This window comes from Condylura cristata, unplaced genomic scaffold (genome assembly GCF_000260355.1).
Source record: "Condylura cristata isolate star-nosed mole 26May11 unplaced genomic scaffold, ConCri1.0 scaffold00013, whole genome shotgun sequence".
In the NCBI taxonomy this organism is placed as follows: Eukaryota; Metazoa; Chordata; class Mammalia; order Eulipotyphla; family Talpidae; genus Condylura; species Condylura cristata.
The window spans coordinates 502,967-517,110 of NW_004567114.1; the positions used below are offsets into that span (position 1 = coordinate 502,967).

At 64.0% G+C, this 14,144-nt stretch overlaps 2 protein-coding genes across 2 annotated transcripts in view; both read right to left on the reverse strand.

Annotated features, from left to right (window-relative positions):
• ASPG (asparaginase) overlaps nt 1–1,930 on the reverse strand; it is a 20,028-nt gene extending 18,098 nt beyond the window's left edge. The window contains exons 1-2 of the mRNA XM_012724361.1: nt 1,925–1,930; nt 937–1,124 (exon numbers count right to left, since the gene is read on the reverse strand). Of these exons, the coding sequence (XP_012579815.1) occupies nt 937–1,124; nt 1,925–1,930 (194 nt within the window). The remainder of the gene's footprint in view (nt 1–936; nt 1,125–1,924) is intronic.
• Nucleotides 1,931–4,208: 2,278 nt separating this feature from the next.
• Nucleotides 4,209–14,144, reverse strand: part of TDRD9 (tudor domain containing 9) — a 38,574-nt gene continuing 28,638 nt past the window's right edge. The window contains exons 27-34 of the mRNA XM_012724429.1: nt 13,564–13,719; nt 13,037–13,107; nt 12,177–12,286; nt 11,821–11,917; nt 8,144–8,282; nt 6,490–6,608; nt 4,381–4,453; nt 4,209–4,310 (exon numbers count right to left, since the gene is read on the reverse strand). Of these exons, the coding sequence (XP_012579883.1) occupies nt 4,209–4,310; nt 4,381–4,453; nt 6,490–6,608; nt 8,144–8,282; nt 11,821–11,917; nt 12,177–12,286; nt 13,037–13,107; nt 13,564–13,719 (867 nt within the window). The remainder of the gene's footprint in view (nt 4,311–4,380; nt 4,454–6,489; nt 6,609–8,143; nt 8,283–11,820; nt 11,918–12,176; nt 12,287–13,036; nt 13,108–13,563; nt 13,720–14,144) is intronic.

Genomic DNA, 14,144 nt, shown 5'->3' on the forward strand with positions numbered 1-14,144 from the left:
GCGCGCGCTTCACTCGCACCCAGCCCGCGAGGAGGGGCCGAGGCGGCGCCGCCTGCAGAGCCCGCCTGGGGACACCAGCCAAGGTTATTTCCTGGGGCCAGCGCGTGCGACTGGGCTGTCGGAGGCTCCTCTCAGGCCCTCCCGGGCCTGTGCGGCGTCCCTCAGCGCAGCCCCGGGCCACACCTGGGGTCCACCCGCCTCGGCACAGTCGCCTGCTGAGGTGCCGGGTCAGTGCGTCTGCACGGGAAGTTAGGGGACGCCATTTGGTGGCCCTAGAAAGCTTGGTGTCCCCTACATTTGCTTGTTCCCAACCCATGGTGGTCCTGTGTGCCACCACCTGCCCCGGCTCCTGTGAAGGATGGGGGTCCGGGTCAAACATACCCTTCTCCCACCTGGCCGACTGCTAGGAAGGGGTATTTGGGGCCCGCTGGCCTCCCTAGGGGCCCTTACACAGTGGCTTCTCTTGGGGGAGCTTCGCGCACGATTCCACCATCAAACTGGGCAGGGTGTGTGTGTGTGTGTGGCAGCAGGTGGGGCTGGTTGTGGTGTCGGCAGCCCTGGCTCCGCCGTCATCTGTGGACACCTGCAGTGTCCAGTGTAGGCAGGCCCCTCAGACCACTGTTCTCTGCGGGGGCGGCAACAGAACCCCCATCTGTGAAGAGTTGGGAGGGAGGGGTGTCGGGCATTGGTGCTAACAGGCTGAGGCTGAAGCAAAGCCTGAGTGGGGGAGGTTGCCCAGGTCCCTCTCCCCCCCATGGTGCCAGCACTCAAGAGCTCGGAGGACGGGGACTGCTGAGAGACCACGCCCCGGCAAGACCACGGGAGGGCAGCCCCTTAGCAGGGCAGTCCCACGGCTGGTATGGAGAGGAGAAGAGGGTGCAATCTGGGGGCTGAGACTGGGGTGGCCAGCACGCAGGGGTGCCGCCACCGGCTCACCTCCAGAGCACAGAGGGCGGGCAGCCCTGGCCCTGGCCCTCGCCCGTGGAAGGGCTCCTGGGCCGTGGGCCTGCCCGGCACCAGCCGCCCCCTGCTGGTGGACGCGGGTAGAGGATGTTGACTAGAGGGCCAATAGCGCGGGACTCCGCCCCCACCCTCCAGCACAGCACAAGGGGGCCAGGGCCGTCCTAGGGACCCAGACAGAGCGTTGGGGGGCAGGGAAAATCATGACATAATTCTGCCTGAAACTTTCAGGTGGTTTTGGTTGACGTGACTTACGGATCACACGTGTCCCGCCACCTTGCCCCAGGCCCCCTCAGGTGGTGGCGGAGCAGGGACTGTAACATGCTCAGCTCCAGCATTTCCTGCAGGGCGCAGCCCTTCGCCAGATGTACTGTGGGTTTGTTTCTTGGTGTCGGTGCCAGTTTATGGTGTTAGGGTAATGCTGCCTTCATAAAGTGTTAAAAGTGTTCCCTATTCTTGGAATTTTTAAGAAATAATTGGGGGCCCTCCCTGGTGGCACAGCGGGTCAGGACGCAGCCCTACAAGCCAGCTGCAGCTGCTTCCGTGTGAGTTCGAGCCCCGCCCCGGAGGTGACCCACAGGGAGCTGCAGACCGCTCCTGTCTTGCTGGCTGCTCCCCTCAGCAGTGCACTTCATCGACCTGCCTGTCCTGCTCCCCACTCTGCCTCTGGTGAAGCCTCTCACTGCCCCTACACCTCTGGCTTGTACCCCAGTTCTGTGTGCATAAATAAATCTTTAAAAAAAATAATTGGAGTAAAGGAGGGATAAGTTCTGCTTTTCAAAGCCTTGATGAAATTCATTTGTATAGCTGTTTGGTGCTGGGCTTTTGTTTGGGGGATTTTTTTAAATTATCGTTCAATTTCCGTAACTGTGATGGGTCTACTCAAACTGTTTCTTCCTGGCCCAGAAGTGGTAAGCTCTACTGCTGTAGAAATCGACCCATTTCCTCAACACTCTGCACGCACCGGCATGTTAACAGTTCACAGGGACCGAAGACCCTTTGCATTTACAGCTGCACTGAAGCCTCACTTCTCCTGTTTTCCCTGCTGATGTGGCTGAAAAGGCCTCCCTGGGGGCGCGGGGATAAGGCGCAGCACCATGAAGCTGGCCCAGCCCCCGCGGCCTGAGTGCGACCCTGCCAGGGAGGGACCCCAGGGCTCAGCAGGCCCCTCCTGTCTCCCCCTGCCCCACTCAGCAGTGGGTTTCGGTGACCCCACCTGCGCTGCTCCCCACTATCTCTGGGGCGTGCTCTCAGCTCTGCACCTCTGGCCTGCACCCTGTACCTGTATGCGTAACTCTAAAAAAAGGTGGTCAGATATTTACGTCTTTTTAGCCTTGTCTCAGGACTCTCTGTGTCACTGCTCTTGCAGGGTTTCACATTTTTCGCTCATACCTGCGCTAAGTCCTGTCACTTCCTCCGTCCCCTGACCTCTGGTGCGGACAGCGCCATTCACCGTGTCCTTGCACCTGCCCAGCTGCTGTGCCCTCTGCTCCAACTCCCTCCTGGGCCCAACCCGAGCCTGCAGTCTTGCCTGGAGGCCAGCTGGCCGCCAGGGCCAGAAGCACGGCCCGCAGCTGTGCTCTCCGCCCGGCGCCTGGGCCAGTGCTGTGCTGGCCGGAGCCTGATGCTACTTTGTGACGCCCCAACCAACGCATGCCACCAACTGCAGCAGCGCTCACCTGACACCCCGGCAAGCAGCAGAGGGGTAACTGCACCAAGCACTGATGTGCTGCGCCCTGTCGTGGGCCTGTGACACCGGCACCTGCACACACCGTCCTCCGTGAGCAGCGACCCGCCCACCACAGGAAGCGAAGGGGCTGCCCACACCCTGCTGCCCGGCTGGAGCCCCAGCTGGAGCCCCAGCTGAGGGGCTGTCTTTTGGGCAGGTGCTCCTCCTGGGAGGCCAGGGGGCCCTGCCCTGGGCAGCAGGAAGCCTGAAGCAATTGGATTGTTTCCAGACGTTTCCATCTTGGCCTGGTTATCTGACTTGCAGTTGCTGCTGGCTGGTTTTGCGCCCTGCCTTCCTCCGTCCAGGCAAACCCCGCCCTCACCCAGTCACACAACATCTCGCAGGGGCGTTCTGAGACGCGCGTCTCGGGCCTCCGCCCCGCATGGGCGACGTGCTGTGCGCACACACAGACCTGAGCCCAGTGCGCGCCTCGGCAGTGACCACGTCCTGCAGCCTGATGCTGGCCCAATGTGGACGTGGGCCCCGGCGTATGCCGCTGCGCCCCAGCCCCGGCCCCGTGCTCATTCCGAGGCGCTCCCGCAGGCGTCCACAGAGGTAAGCACGCACATAGCCCTGTCGTGGCCCACCCACACCGTCGGCAGGGGCACGGCTGCCACTGGCGGGCAAGGCGAGGCGTGTGCCGCTGGGTGCAGCGCCAGGCCCAGCGCAGGCCGTCCAGCCACCCCGTGAGGCTGGAAGGGGTCCACTCCGGAGCAGTGCCCCCACAGGCCAGGGTTGGGAGGCCCTGGCTGCCCCAGGGCAAGTGCTGGCATCCTGTCTCCCTAGAGGAGCATGGCGAAGCCCAGCCTCAGCTGCTGGCAGCGAAAGCGCCAAACTGGCAGCCCCCCACAGCGCCCTGTGCCCCGCGGGCCGGCCCTGCCCCACCAGCGGCCCCCAGCCATCTAGCCGGCCTGAAGGCGCCTGAGAGCGTGACTCCTGAAGCCAGTTTCATGAACGTGGGCTTCTTAGACTGAAGCACACTTTAATCTTCCCCGACTAAGAACTCAGAAACAGAAACTTAACACCTTTATTGTCTGAACACAGTCACGCTACCTGCCAAACCCTCTGATTTCCAACACGTGGACTAAGAATTGTAACGTAAGTGAAAATCTAACGGCTACAGACCTGAAATGAATTTAACCAAAATTAGGTATTTTCCCTCAGGGAAAAAAATCCGAGCATGCCACGTGGCTGTTCAGAGAGCACGGCTTCTCCAGGTGTCAAGTGGGCAGCCTGGTCTCCTTGGGGGCCGCTGACCCCAGAACAGGCGTGCGCCCCAGGCCTGCACGAAGGCCAGCTGCCCGGCACGCGCCTGCAGTCAGCGCCCAGAGCTCTTTCCAAATGAAGTCTGCTCGAGCAGTTTCCCCAGAATGTTTAATGCAGTGATCTTCTGTGTCTAGAAAGGACTGCGCTCCGATCCTTCCCAGCCATCAGAGGCCCCCGCCCGCCCCCACAGAAGGGAAGCAGCGGCTGTAGAAGGCCGGACGGGGATGCGCAGCGAAGTGGCCACCTCGGCGACTCAGGTGCCCAGCACGACCAGCTTGTGCAGCTGGTAGAGGAAGGTGCTCTCGCCGCGGCCGCCCTCCTTCTCCGCCTGCTCCATGACCAGCTTTGGGTCAACCTGGCAGGCAAGGGACCATCAGCTCCACAGTGGCCTGGGCAGGCGGCTCAGCCTGGCCCCGCGCACTCACCTGATTCCACTCATACGGCCTCTCGTGCCACTTGGGAGTAATTTTATCTCTTGGCTTCCACTGACAAAACAGACTAAAATTTGAAAGAGAAAATTAAGATATTTTAATCATCTGTTGTGAAAACAGTACTGGGTTGTTCTTGGAAAGACTTAAACCCTACATCGTTTCCCTCAGAAACGTGACGACTGCAAGTTTTTAAAGGTCAAAAGTCATCCACTGGGGCCCTCCCTGGTGGCGCAGCGGGTTAAAGCACAGCACCTAGAATCTAAAGCCGCTTCCGCATGAGTTCGATTCCTGCCTGCCCCGGAGGTGACCACAGGGCACGGCAGACCTCTCCTGACCCGCCCACTGCTCCCCTCAGCAGTGTACTTCGTCGATCTGCCTGTTCTGCTCCCCGCTCTGTCTCTGGTGAAGCCTCTCACCGCCCCTGAGCCTCTGGCCTGTACCCCAGTTCTGTGTGCACAAATAAATCTTAAAAAATAATTATTATATTAAAAAAAAAGTCATCCACTGCGATAAGAGAATACTCTCATCTGCTGTGCACTCAAAACAGCGAAAGCCAAGGACGAGACTGGCCTCCGGACAGGACCCCATGGCCTGCGGCCGCACAGGGGCAGCTCTGGGCCCAGGGACACTGCGGCCGCCTGCTCTTGGGCAGCCCTAATGGGCTGCAGTGCCCTCAGCTGCAGGCAGCGCGAACATCTTAAGGGGAAGGTGGGATCTGGTCTGAGCCCCAGCCGCCCAGCGCCCCAAACAGAAGTGGCCAAAAGCAGCCTCCAGGAGGCTCAGGGAGCCTCCGGGCCGGGACTTGCTGCTCTGAGCGCTGCCGGGGATGGGTGCTCTCCCTGGGTGGCTACCCCCAGGCCTCCCATAGCACCCCTATGCCCAACTGTCAAGAAGGCTTGAGGCTAGCAAAGGAACAGGGGACCAGCCTCCTGGAAAGCACAGCCGACCAGCATTGGGCAAGGGACCGGGAGCGAGAGTGCCACGGGGAGCCGAGGACACGCGTTGGGGGAGAGATGGGTGGCGAAGAGCAAGGCCGAGAGAGACAGCAGAGCCAGGACAGTGCCGACGGGAGTGGCGGAGAGGGCGGGCGGGCAGGCTCAGACGCTCAGGTGCCCACGGGAGCTCAGGGCAGGTGGCGGCAGTCAGGAGCGGCCACACCGGTGCTGCACAAGGCCGGCCAAGACGGCAGGCATGAACCCTGCAACCCCGCCCAGGGAGCAGCCGGGCAGCAGAGCCCAGCTAGGGAAGAGGCCGAGCAACCCCAGCGCAGGACACGCCTGCTTCTCCAGGGACCGCAGAGCAAGACTCAGAACGCAAGGACGGGAGGGCCCCGGCAGCAGGGTGCATCACACCGAGAGATAAGGAGAACTGGAAAAGGCCCAAGTCCCTGGGGAGCTAAGAGCCCACCATCGGTGAAGACAGCGTCCAGCCTCCCAGGGCGCATGCCAGTCCCAGGCCATGCTGCCTCCCCTCCCCGCTGAGGCTGGTGCACGGGTGGGTGCGGCTGGCCGGGGCTCCCCGCTCTGGCCAGGCAGGGCACAGGCCCCGTTTTCACGGCTTCCAGCAAAAGGGACCAGGGACCAGGACGCGCTGGTGGTCTCTGGTGCCCCCTGCAGAGTAGGCCTCGCCCTCCGTGTATTGGTCTGAGCCCACCTCCCTCACAGCAGGGCCTTCTTTTGGAGGGCCCAGGGCTCTGCAACTCAGACATTCCGTTTGCAGTCTCCTTTCAGTAACTGAAGAGCCTGGGAGCCAGCTGGGCCCAGTCAGGACTGGGGCATCCGGCTGCAGGAGCCTGCGGAGAAGGGCATCAGGACAAGCTGGGCTCTGGGGCCAATGGGGCCTCCAGGGCGATTGGGTGAGTCCAGCAAGTGGGGAGGGAGGCCTGGGGGCCGGCCCTGCCCTTGGCTCTGGGGGAGGCTGGAGGGGCCCAGCCCCCACACATGGTTGGCCCCACCCCAGGGCCCCGCTGTTTGGGAGGCGCCCTGAGGCTGCCCAAAGCACCCCTCATCCGTCTGCCTTCACGCCGGCGGGTCAACCACCTCGCAGCATCTGCTCCCCACCGCCTGGGGTGGCCACACAGGGACTGCGCAGGCCCCCACTCACCTGAGCAGCTTCTGGCGGGCGCTGTCCTGCAGCTGCGCAATCCTCTCTGGCCCCAGGTACCTCAGCCCGTTGGCCCCATCGCACACCAGCTTGTTCACTGCGGCCCGGAGAATGTTGATCTGTGGAGAGAGGGCGGCAGGGTCACCAACCCTGCCAGTTGGCGATGGTGCGGTCACCCAGCGGCACAGCCAGCAGCAATTGCTGTCCTGAGTCAAAGCAGCAGGAACAAAAGACATGGAGAGAAACAAGGTGGAAATCGGCGAGCGAGCCAGGCCGGGCCTGTGGCCCCCTTGCCACCCGCCCTGCGCCGGGCTCCCCCCTTGCCACGGGCCTGCAGGAATCCTCACGGAGTCAGGCCTGTTTCCTGGTGGTCCTGGTCACCACATGGGGGCCTGTGTGCGGTGAGGACGGGGCCGCCCAGGCCCACCCAACCTCCCTCCCGGGGCCGCAGGCCGCCCCAGCGGGAACCCTGGTGCCCACACCTGACGCCTGCACATTTCCAGGACACCCGGGCAATGCCAGGGCCCCGCAGGCCCTGGGAGCGGCGTCCGGTCACGTCCTGCCGCCCGCATCCTCGCTGCCCTCGGAGCACAGCTCCCGTGCCCCACTCCCGGCCCACGCCCTGCCACTGCCTCCGGTGCGGCCACTCAGCTTCCAGGGACAGCTGTATGTGCGCCGCCCCTGCGTTGAATGCTTCTCTGCTCTCAAGCCCCTTCCGCAGGGCCGGGGTGGCCACCGTGCCCCACCCCTCACTGGCCTGTTTCCTGCTCGAGGCTACCCTCTGATACAGTCGCTGCAGCTCAAGCCGCTGGCAGCCCTGGGTTAGGGTTGCCACCGCTAGGCTGGACGGCTGACCTATGTGTCCTGCCTTTTCCACGACAGGGTTTGTTCTGAGCAAAAGTGTGGTTTGGATAAAATCCAACTGACCAATCGTTTTTCCTTCTCGTGTTGTGCTTTTGGTGCTGCGCCCACAGCCAGCCCAGGCTGCAGGTCTGCCGTGTCTCGCCTGCAAGCTATGGTCTCAGCAGCACGCGTAGGTCTGAGACCTGAAGAGCGCACTCCAGCCCTCCAGCTCCTGCTGGAGCGTTACGGCTGAATGACGTGGCCCGAGCACAGGCTGGGGGGTCGGACGCCAGGCCGTTGGCCTGCCTGTGCCAGGGCTGCTGAGGAGGGGGCTGGGGCGAGTACCAGGCCTAGCCACGCAGGACACCGCCCCAGGGCAGCCTTGCTCCTGGCTTTGTGAAACACAACAAAGCTGAATGAACGCAACAAGACCCCGTGAGAGCAGTGCACAAAATAGAGGCCGCGGCTCTGGTCGCCAGAGTGCAGTGTGCACGCCCCTCACCGCCTGCTGGCCGGCTTCTCCACTCGGCCCGCCTGTGCTGAGCAGCGCGAGCCACAGTTGGGCCAGGGGTCCTGGCTGGGAGCGAGGCGAGGCGAGGCTCCGGTGGACCATCAGCGGCCCCACCGTCCAGGGCCTCATGCCACTGTCAGGAGAGCCCCAGGGCCTGGCGTCACCGGTATGAAGCCCAGAGAGCGCCGTCTGCAGGAGCCACACCTGCGAAGAGTCGCACCAGGGCGCGGCATGTGCCATGCCTCCCGCCTGTCTGTCGCGGTCCCCAACCGCAACCGGCCTGGGACAGGCAGGCCTTACCTCCATGATGTCCTCCACACTGAACTGGACGTCGAAGGCCAGCTCGATGTCGTGCTCTGGCAGGATGGGGGTCCGTGTGGTGGGGTTCCAGCCCAAGCCACAGAGGACTCCAGTGTAGCAGGCTCCACCCCGGTCCACCCTGGGTGGGGGTTGGAGAGGGGTTACCGCTGCAATAACGTCACCCCACTTCACCACATTCACCCAACTGTACGACAGGGTCAGCCCAAACGCTGACGTAGTCAACATAAGCAGCTCATTCCACTTTCGCGCTCTCGTGCCGCTTTTACGCTGGAGACGGGGGTTGGGGGGTCGGGGGGAGGTGTAGGTGCACGCTTGGAACAGCAAGCCCAGCATCTCGCCACCCGCTTCTGTTCCAATTCTCACCACGGCTGGGAACCCGCAGAGCCTTGCCACAGCTCGCCCCTGCCTCTGAGCCACTTCCCCGCACTCACCCTCGCCGAGGCCACGGGGTGGCCCGGCGCGGTGGCCACCTGTTCACCTGCCTATCGAAAGTAACCGACCGGGGAGATTTGCTGCAGCACACTGCCCCCGCCGCCCCGTGCCACGCCCCTAGGTGTCTGGTGCTTCACTGCACAGCACAGCCCACGCCACCAGCGAGCTACTGAGACTTGTGCATGGCTGGCACCTGCGTCCCCCACCCCCTGCCGGCAACTCACAGCAGGGCAGCAGGTCGTCCGCACAGCCCCAGCCTGCACCCCTGTGCCAAGGCTCCCAGGGCCCCCAGCTGCGTGCTGGGCACCACAGGTCTAGCCCCCTGGTCGTGGCCGCCCCCAGCCAGGCCTCGCTCCCCAGGGAGCAGGGGCTCTGCAGCAGGAGCCCCAGCCCCACCCCTGCAGCCTCTGGGGCCCAGCACTGGGCCAGCCCCGGGGTAGCCGGAGGGAGCCAGCAGACGCGGATGTGAGCACGCTTCGAGTCCGTCCAACTCAGAAACTCAGTGCCACCCCATCGCCGGCAACAGCGGTCTCCTGAACGCCAGTCCGAGCCAACATGGGGTTTCTTCTGAGTCCTAAAGACACACAACATGCCTGTAAAACTAGAAGGAACCCCACTTGAGCCAAGAGGAGGCCCTCGACTCAGACCCACACGCCGGGCACGTACCCAGTTGCCGCGGCCGCCTCCTGCCTGTCGGATACGCGGCTCGCAGCCTCCGGCCACACAGCGCGTCCCCCGAGTGGACAGCCAGCCAAGGCCAGGCACGCAGTCCACTGATGAGCGGCTCTCACTGGCCAGTTAGACCTCAAGTGGGCACGAGGCCACCTGAGCACCGGTGCAACTCTCCTCAAAGAAGCCCGGTTGTCCCCATGACCCCGAGACACAGACACCGAGACCCTGAAACACATTCGCACCCCAGTTGCGCAGCGCGTGCCTGAGCATCGCCCAGCACGCAGCCAACGCAGTGGGAGAGGCGCGGTTGCGGGGCAGGGGGCGAGGGCGTCCGCGAGGACAGGCTTGGACAAGCGGCGCTGCAGACATGTCCCACAACAAGGTGGCCGGCCCTCAGGCGGCAGGTGGGCGCCAACACGGAGCCCTGTCCTGAGCCCGCTGGCACCCCACTGCGCTGACCCGCACGTGTCTGGCCTGCTCCAGCAGGACCCACCAGCTGCTGCTGAGCACTGCCCTCACGCTGCGACCCAGGCAGCGGCCCGGAGCCTGGGGACGTGCCATGGAGGGGCAGAGGGCCAGCACCCTCCCTGGACCCCTGAGGGTCCTCCTGCCAGCACTGCCCACACTTCCAAGGCCCAGAAGGCACCCCTGCATCACGACTTCTCAGCACAAAACCGTGCATGCACTCGAGCGACCCAAGTGGCCCGCAGCTGAGGCGGCGACCTCATCTCCAGAGACGGCGAAAGCGGCATCCCCGCACTCCATGCTGCCCGCAAAGGGGACACCACACTGCGGGGACCGAGGTGCGCGGCTTCCCCTCAGACGCTGACAGAGCCCCTGCTCTCTCGGACAGGGAGCGGCACTCCCGCTGCCCCCGAGGGTCCGGGCTGGCCACGTGCCGGGAGCACAGACACCACCCTCTCAAATCACCGCTGACAGGGGTGGAGGCGGCTGGGTGGCCTGTGGCGGCGGGCGGAGGCAGCACCCCCAACCTGACCGGCGTGAGTGCACCTGCAGTGACTGTCCTGCTCTCCACTGAGGCTAAACATTTGGGGTGCAAAGTAACTGCTCCCTCCAGATCCAACACCTCTTTCATCTTCGAGTGTTTCTCAGAAGTGTTTGACTCCACACGTCAAAACCAGCCACAACTGGTTTGCAGCAGCGCGAGTCGGCTCCCCAGCCCGGGGCCCACAGACCACGTAGACGTGTCCTCCCCTCAGGTGGGGTTCAACGGGGCGAGGGGCTGCAAAGGGGCAGCCACGCACCTCTCAGCCTCACCTTCTCCAGGAAGGTGGGTTTGAAGCACCAACACTCCGGCCTTGGCCAAGGCCCGGAGTAGCCGCCTGACGCCCCTCACAGCTGTGCCAGGGCCCACAGTGGACACGGGAGGTTCAGACACGCAGGAGGCCAGCGGGGACAGCGCCCTGCTCACAGGGCCATCTTCCCGGGCCTGGACACTGGCGGATGCCAGCACACAGCACTGGAGGCTTGAGGACTGGGAGGTGGAGCAGATGCCCCTCGGTAGGACAGGGTCAGGTGCTGGGGTACCCGTCGGGTACAGAAGCTCAGATGTGGGAAGGGGCCACAGAGCTGCAGCCGAGGGGCACCCCACCCAGAATGCTGTTGAAGGGGAGCACCCCAAATATTAGGTGTCTCTTCCTCCCCTTCAGTTTCTCCATTTTTTTTCTTTAAAGATTTGTTTATTATTTATGCATACAGAACCGGGGTACAGATCAGAGGTGCAGGGGTGGCAAGAAGATCCACGAGAGCCAGAGTGGGGAGCAGAACAGGCAGATTGATAAGGTCCACTGCTGAGGGGGCAGTGGGCGGTCAGGAGGGGTGTGCTGCACAATGGGGGTCAGCCCTGACACGGGGATCGAACTCGCACTCAGCGGCTGTGGCCAGCCTGCAGTGCTGCGCCCTAACCTGCTGCGCTACCAGGGAGGACCCCAGTTTCCCAGGTTTCTAAAGTGCTGTGTCAATGGGAAAGCACACGCCATGATCTTTGGAGCAGAAAACAGTGCTGGACGGTCTGAACTGCAAATGAGGGTGCCGAGCGACCTCAGGCACAGCCTCGCAGGATGCCGTCCCCGCCTCCGCGAGCCACAGGCCACACCATGGTCGCTGCCCACGAGCGGGCCTGCCCCTCACCCAGCCCAGTGGCACACATGCCTCTGAAGACCAAAGGCTCTGTCCAGCCCGATGCAGCCTGGCCCTGTACCCCAAGACCGTGCACCCCAGGCCGGGTGCCCTGGCGAGGCATGAACAAGGCCTATGTGCCCCAGGGGTCCATGCTGAGGGAGCAGGGCGTCGTCCCCTCAGAGCTGCCCTCTGGGAAGCGGCCTGACGCCCCGGGGCAGCACCCCCACAGGATGCGCCTCCGTCAGCCCACCATGAGCCGCCCGCTCTGTGACAGCAGGTCCCAGCCCCCGGGCCCGACCACAGCCCTGACAGGTCTGACTTGGGGCGGGCCGTGCGCCACTTCTGAGAACGCCTCCTCTCCACAGAGGCTGGAGATGCCCCTCTGTGCCCGGCAGCCACAGCCCCAGTACCTCAACTCCATCACAGGGGCGAAGAGCATGCTGAGCAGCGCGGGGAGGCCGGGCACGTGCGGCATCAGCGAGGTTTCTCTCAGCAGCATGGTGGACCCTGTCAGAGCAACAATGAGGGGCCTGCCGCTCGCCCAGACGCCCTGCCGCGAACTGCCCGCCGGCCCAGCACAGGCTGCCTGGGTGACTCCCCACCAGACCACGGGGCGCTCCCAAGCGGGGGCCCGGCCTGCTCTGCTCTCAGCAGGCACAGTGAGAGGATGGAAGACCCAGGGAGAGGCCCCGCCCCCAGGGCAGGAAGCCACACTCAGGGCGCCGGGATGGCTCCCCCTGGGGTCCCAGCAGGATGTGCTGCTCACCAGTGGCATTGACGGAGAGCGAGGCTGCAACCAGCATCCTCTGGTGCAGGTCTTCAGGGGTGTCGCTGATGATGACGGAGTTGATGCTCTCCTTCTCGATCCACACGCACCTGGGGGCCACCACCATTGCGTGACAGGGCCTTTCTGGGCCACCCCACACTGGCCCGGGCAGCAGGCGGGAAGCCATCCACCCACCTCATCTGGCTCTCCACCCCGCCTCATGGCCCCAGCTGTCCATGCTGCGACCCCGGCCTCTGTCCCGCTGGGCCAGCACAGGCCCATCTGGAGGACACGGTGGGGCTCAGTCAGGGCCCCCGCGCTGCTCACACTGCTCAGCCCCGACCCCGGCCTGCACAGCGTGGCTGCCCTGGCGCCCAGGTCCTCGAGCTCACTACACTCCCCACAAGCACCCCATCAGGCCCACACTCCCACCAGCTTTGCCTACACTCCCTGCACCTGGACCCGTGCTTGGCCCTCCACCACCCTCAGGCTCGGGCTTCTTGCCACAGCAGCCCAGGCCTCTGGAGCTTGTGGGCCCTCAGGTGCTCTCACAAGGCTCTCGTGCCCCAGCCACGCCAGCCCGTCCCACTTGTAACTACCAGTCCTCTCCCACGGATGCCCAACTGTGAGCCCCCGCCTGGGAAACCACATGCTCTGCTCTCCCCAGCTCCACCCGACCCCAGCGCACGCACAGCGGCACTCAGGTTCACGGAGTGAGCAGCAAGACCAGAAAAATGCCGCGCTGGAAGGGGCGCTGGCGTGGGGCGCGGGCCAGACCCGGGGCTGGGGCGAGCAGGGGCAGCAGGCGCTGGCCCTGGCTCCCACGGGGCGCCCTTAGCGGCAGCGGGCCGTGGCCTCACCTGAACTTGGACACCCGGGTCAGGCTGTGGCACTTGAGCTCGTAGGGGCTGAAGGGGCCATGGAGGATGGCCTGCGAGCAAGGAGAGGACAGTGCGTCACCGCACGGCCTCACGCCCCTGTGAAGTCCCAAGCCGATTAAAGTCAGTCCCGTCAGCCATCAGTCTCCGAAGTGGCGGGAAGCAGCCCCAGAGAGTGACTTTCCGGAGTCGAGCCGATCCCTCCAGGGTCTCATGAATACGCCCCAGTGACACATTTTTTAGGAACCTCGCAGGCCAGAAAGGAACTGGCATGGCTCTTCCCTTGGCACATGCCAGCGGTGGACTGGGAGGCGATGGGCCCCTGGGGCAGGGCACCTGCCCGCAGCCCCTCCCCGCCTGGCTGCACTCCGGGGACAGGCGGCCTCTCTCCACCAAACCCAGACCCTGTCTGCTCAAGCAGGCTCCAGTGGGGGAAATAACAGTGTCAAAGCCAGAAGACAATGACTGTGGGCCGCGGTGTCGCGTGTGCCCTGGCTACGCTGTGCCACCTTGCAGCGCGGGGCGCCGAGCCTGTTGGCGGCCAGGCTGTCCAGCAGGAGGCGGATCAGGCCCCTCTCGGGATCCTTCACCGGAGACGTCGCTGACAGTCCGGCCGCACTGTCTGCAGGCTTGGAGAAGAGACCCTTGAAAACTTCATGGCTTTGCTGGACGGAACAAGAAGAGATTGTTGTGCTGAAAGAAAAGGCCGCGTCGAAAGCACAAGCCAGCCCCCAGCCACCTCTCTTGCCCCAGATCACCACCATGCCAGCAGGTACTCTGACCACGCGCACTTTAAAGTCAACAAAGAGGGGGGACGGGACCCCACGGCAGACCCCCATGAAGACCTTCGCCTGCACCGCCAGGAACTGGGTGCCCAGCAGCCCACCCTCAGAGGCAGAAATAGCCTCGGAGGTGGCTTCAGAGAGACACCTTTGAATGTCTCAGGTAACCAGAAAGGTATTTAGCCACTTCTGCCAGGGAGCTACAGCTTGCACCCATCCTCTTTCGCAGCTCAAACAGGGAGCAGTTGCTTTCCGACCGGCTTTCCCTCCAGAAGTGAAGACAAAGCATGAAGCAGGCACACACGGCC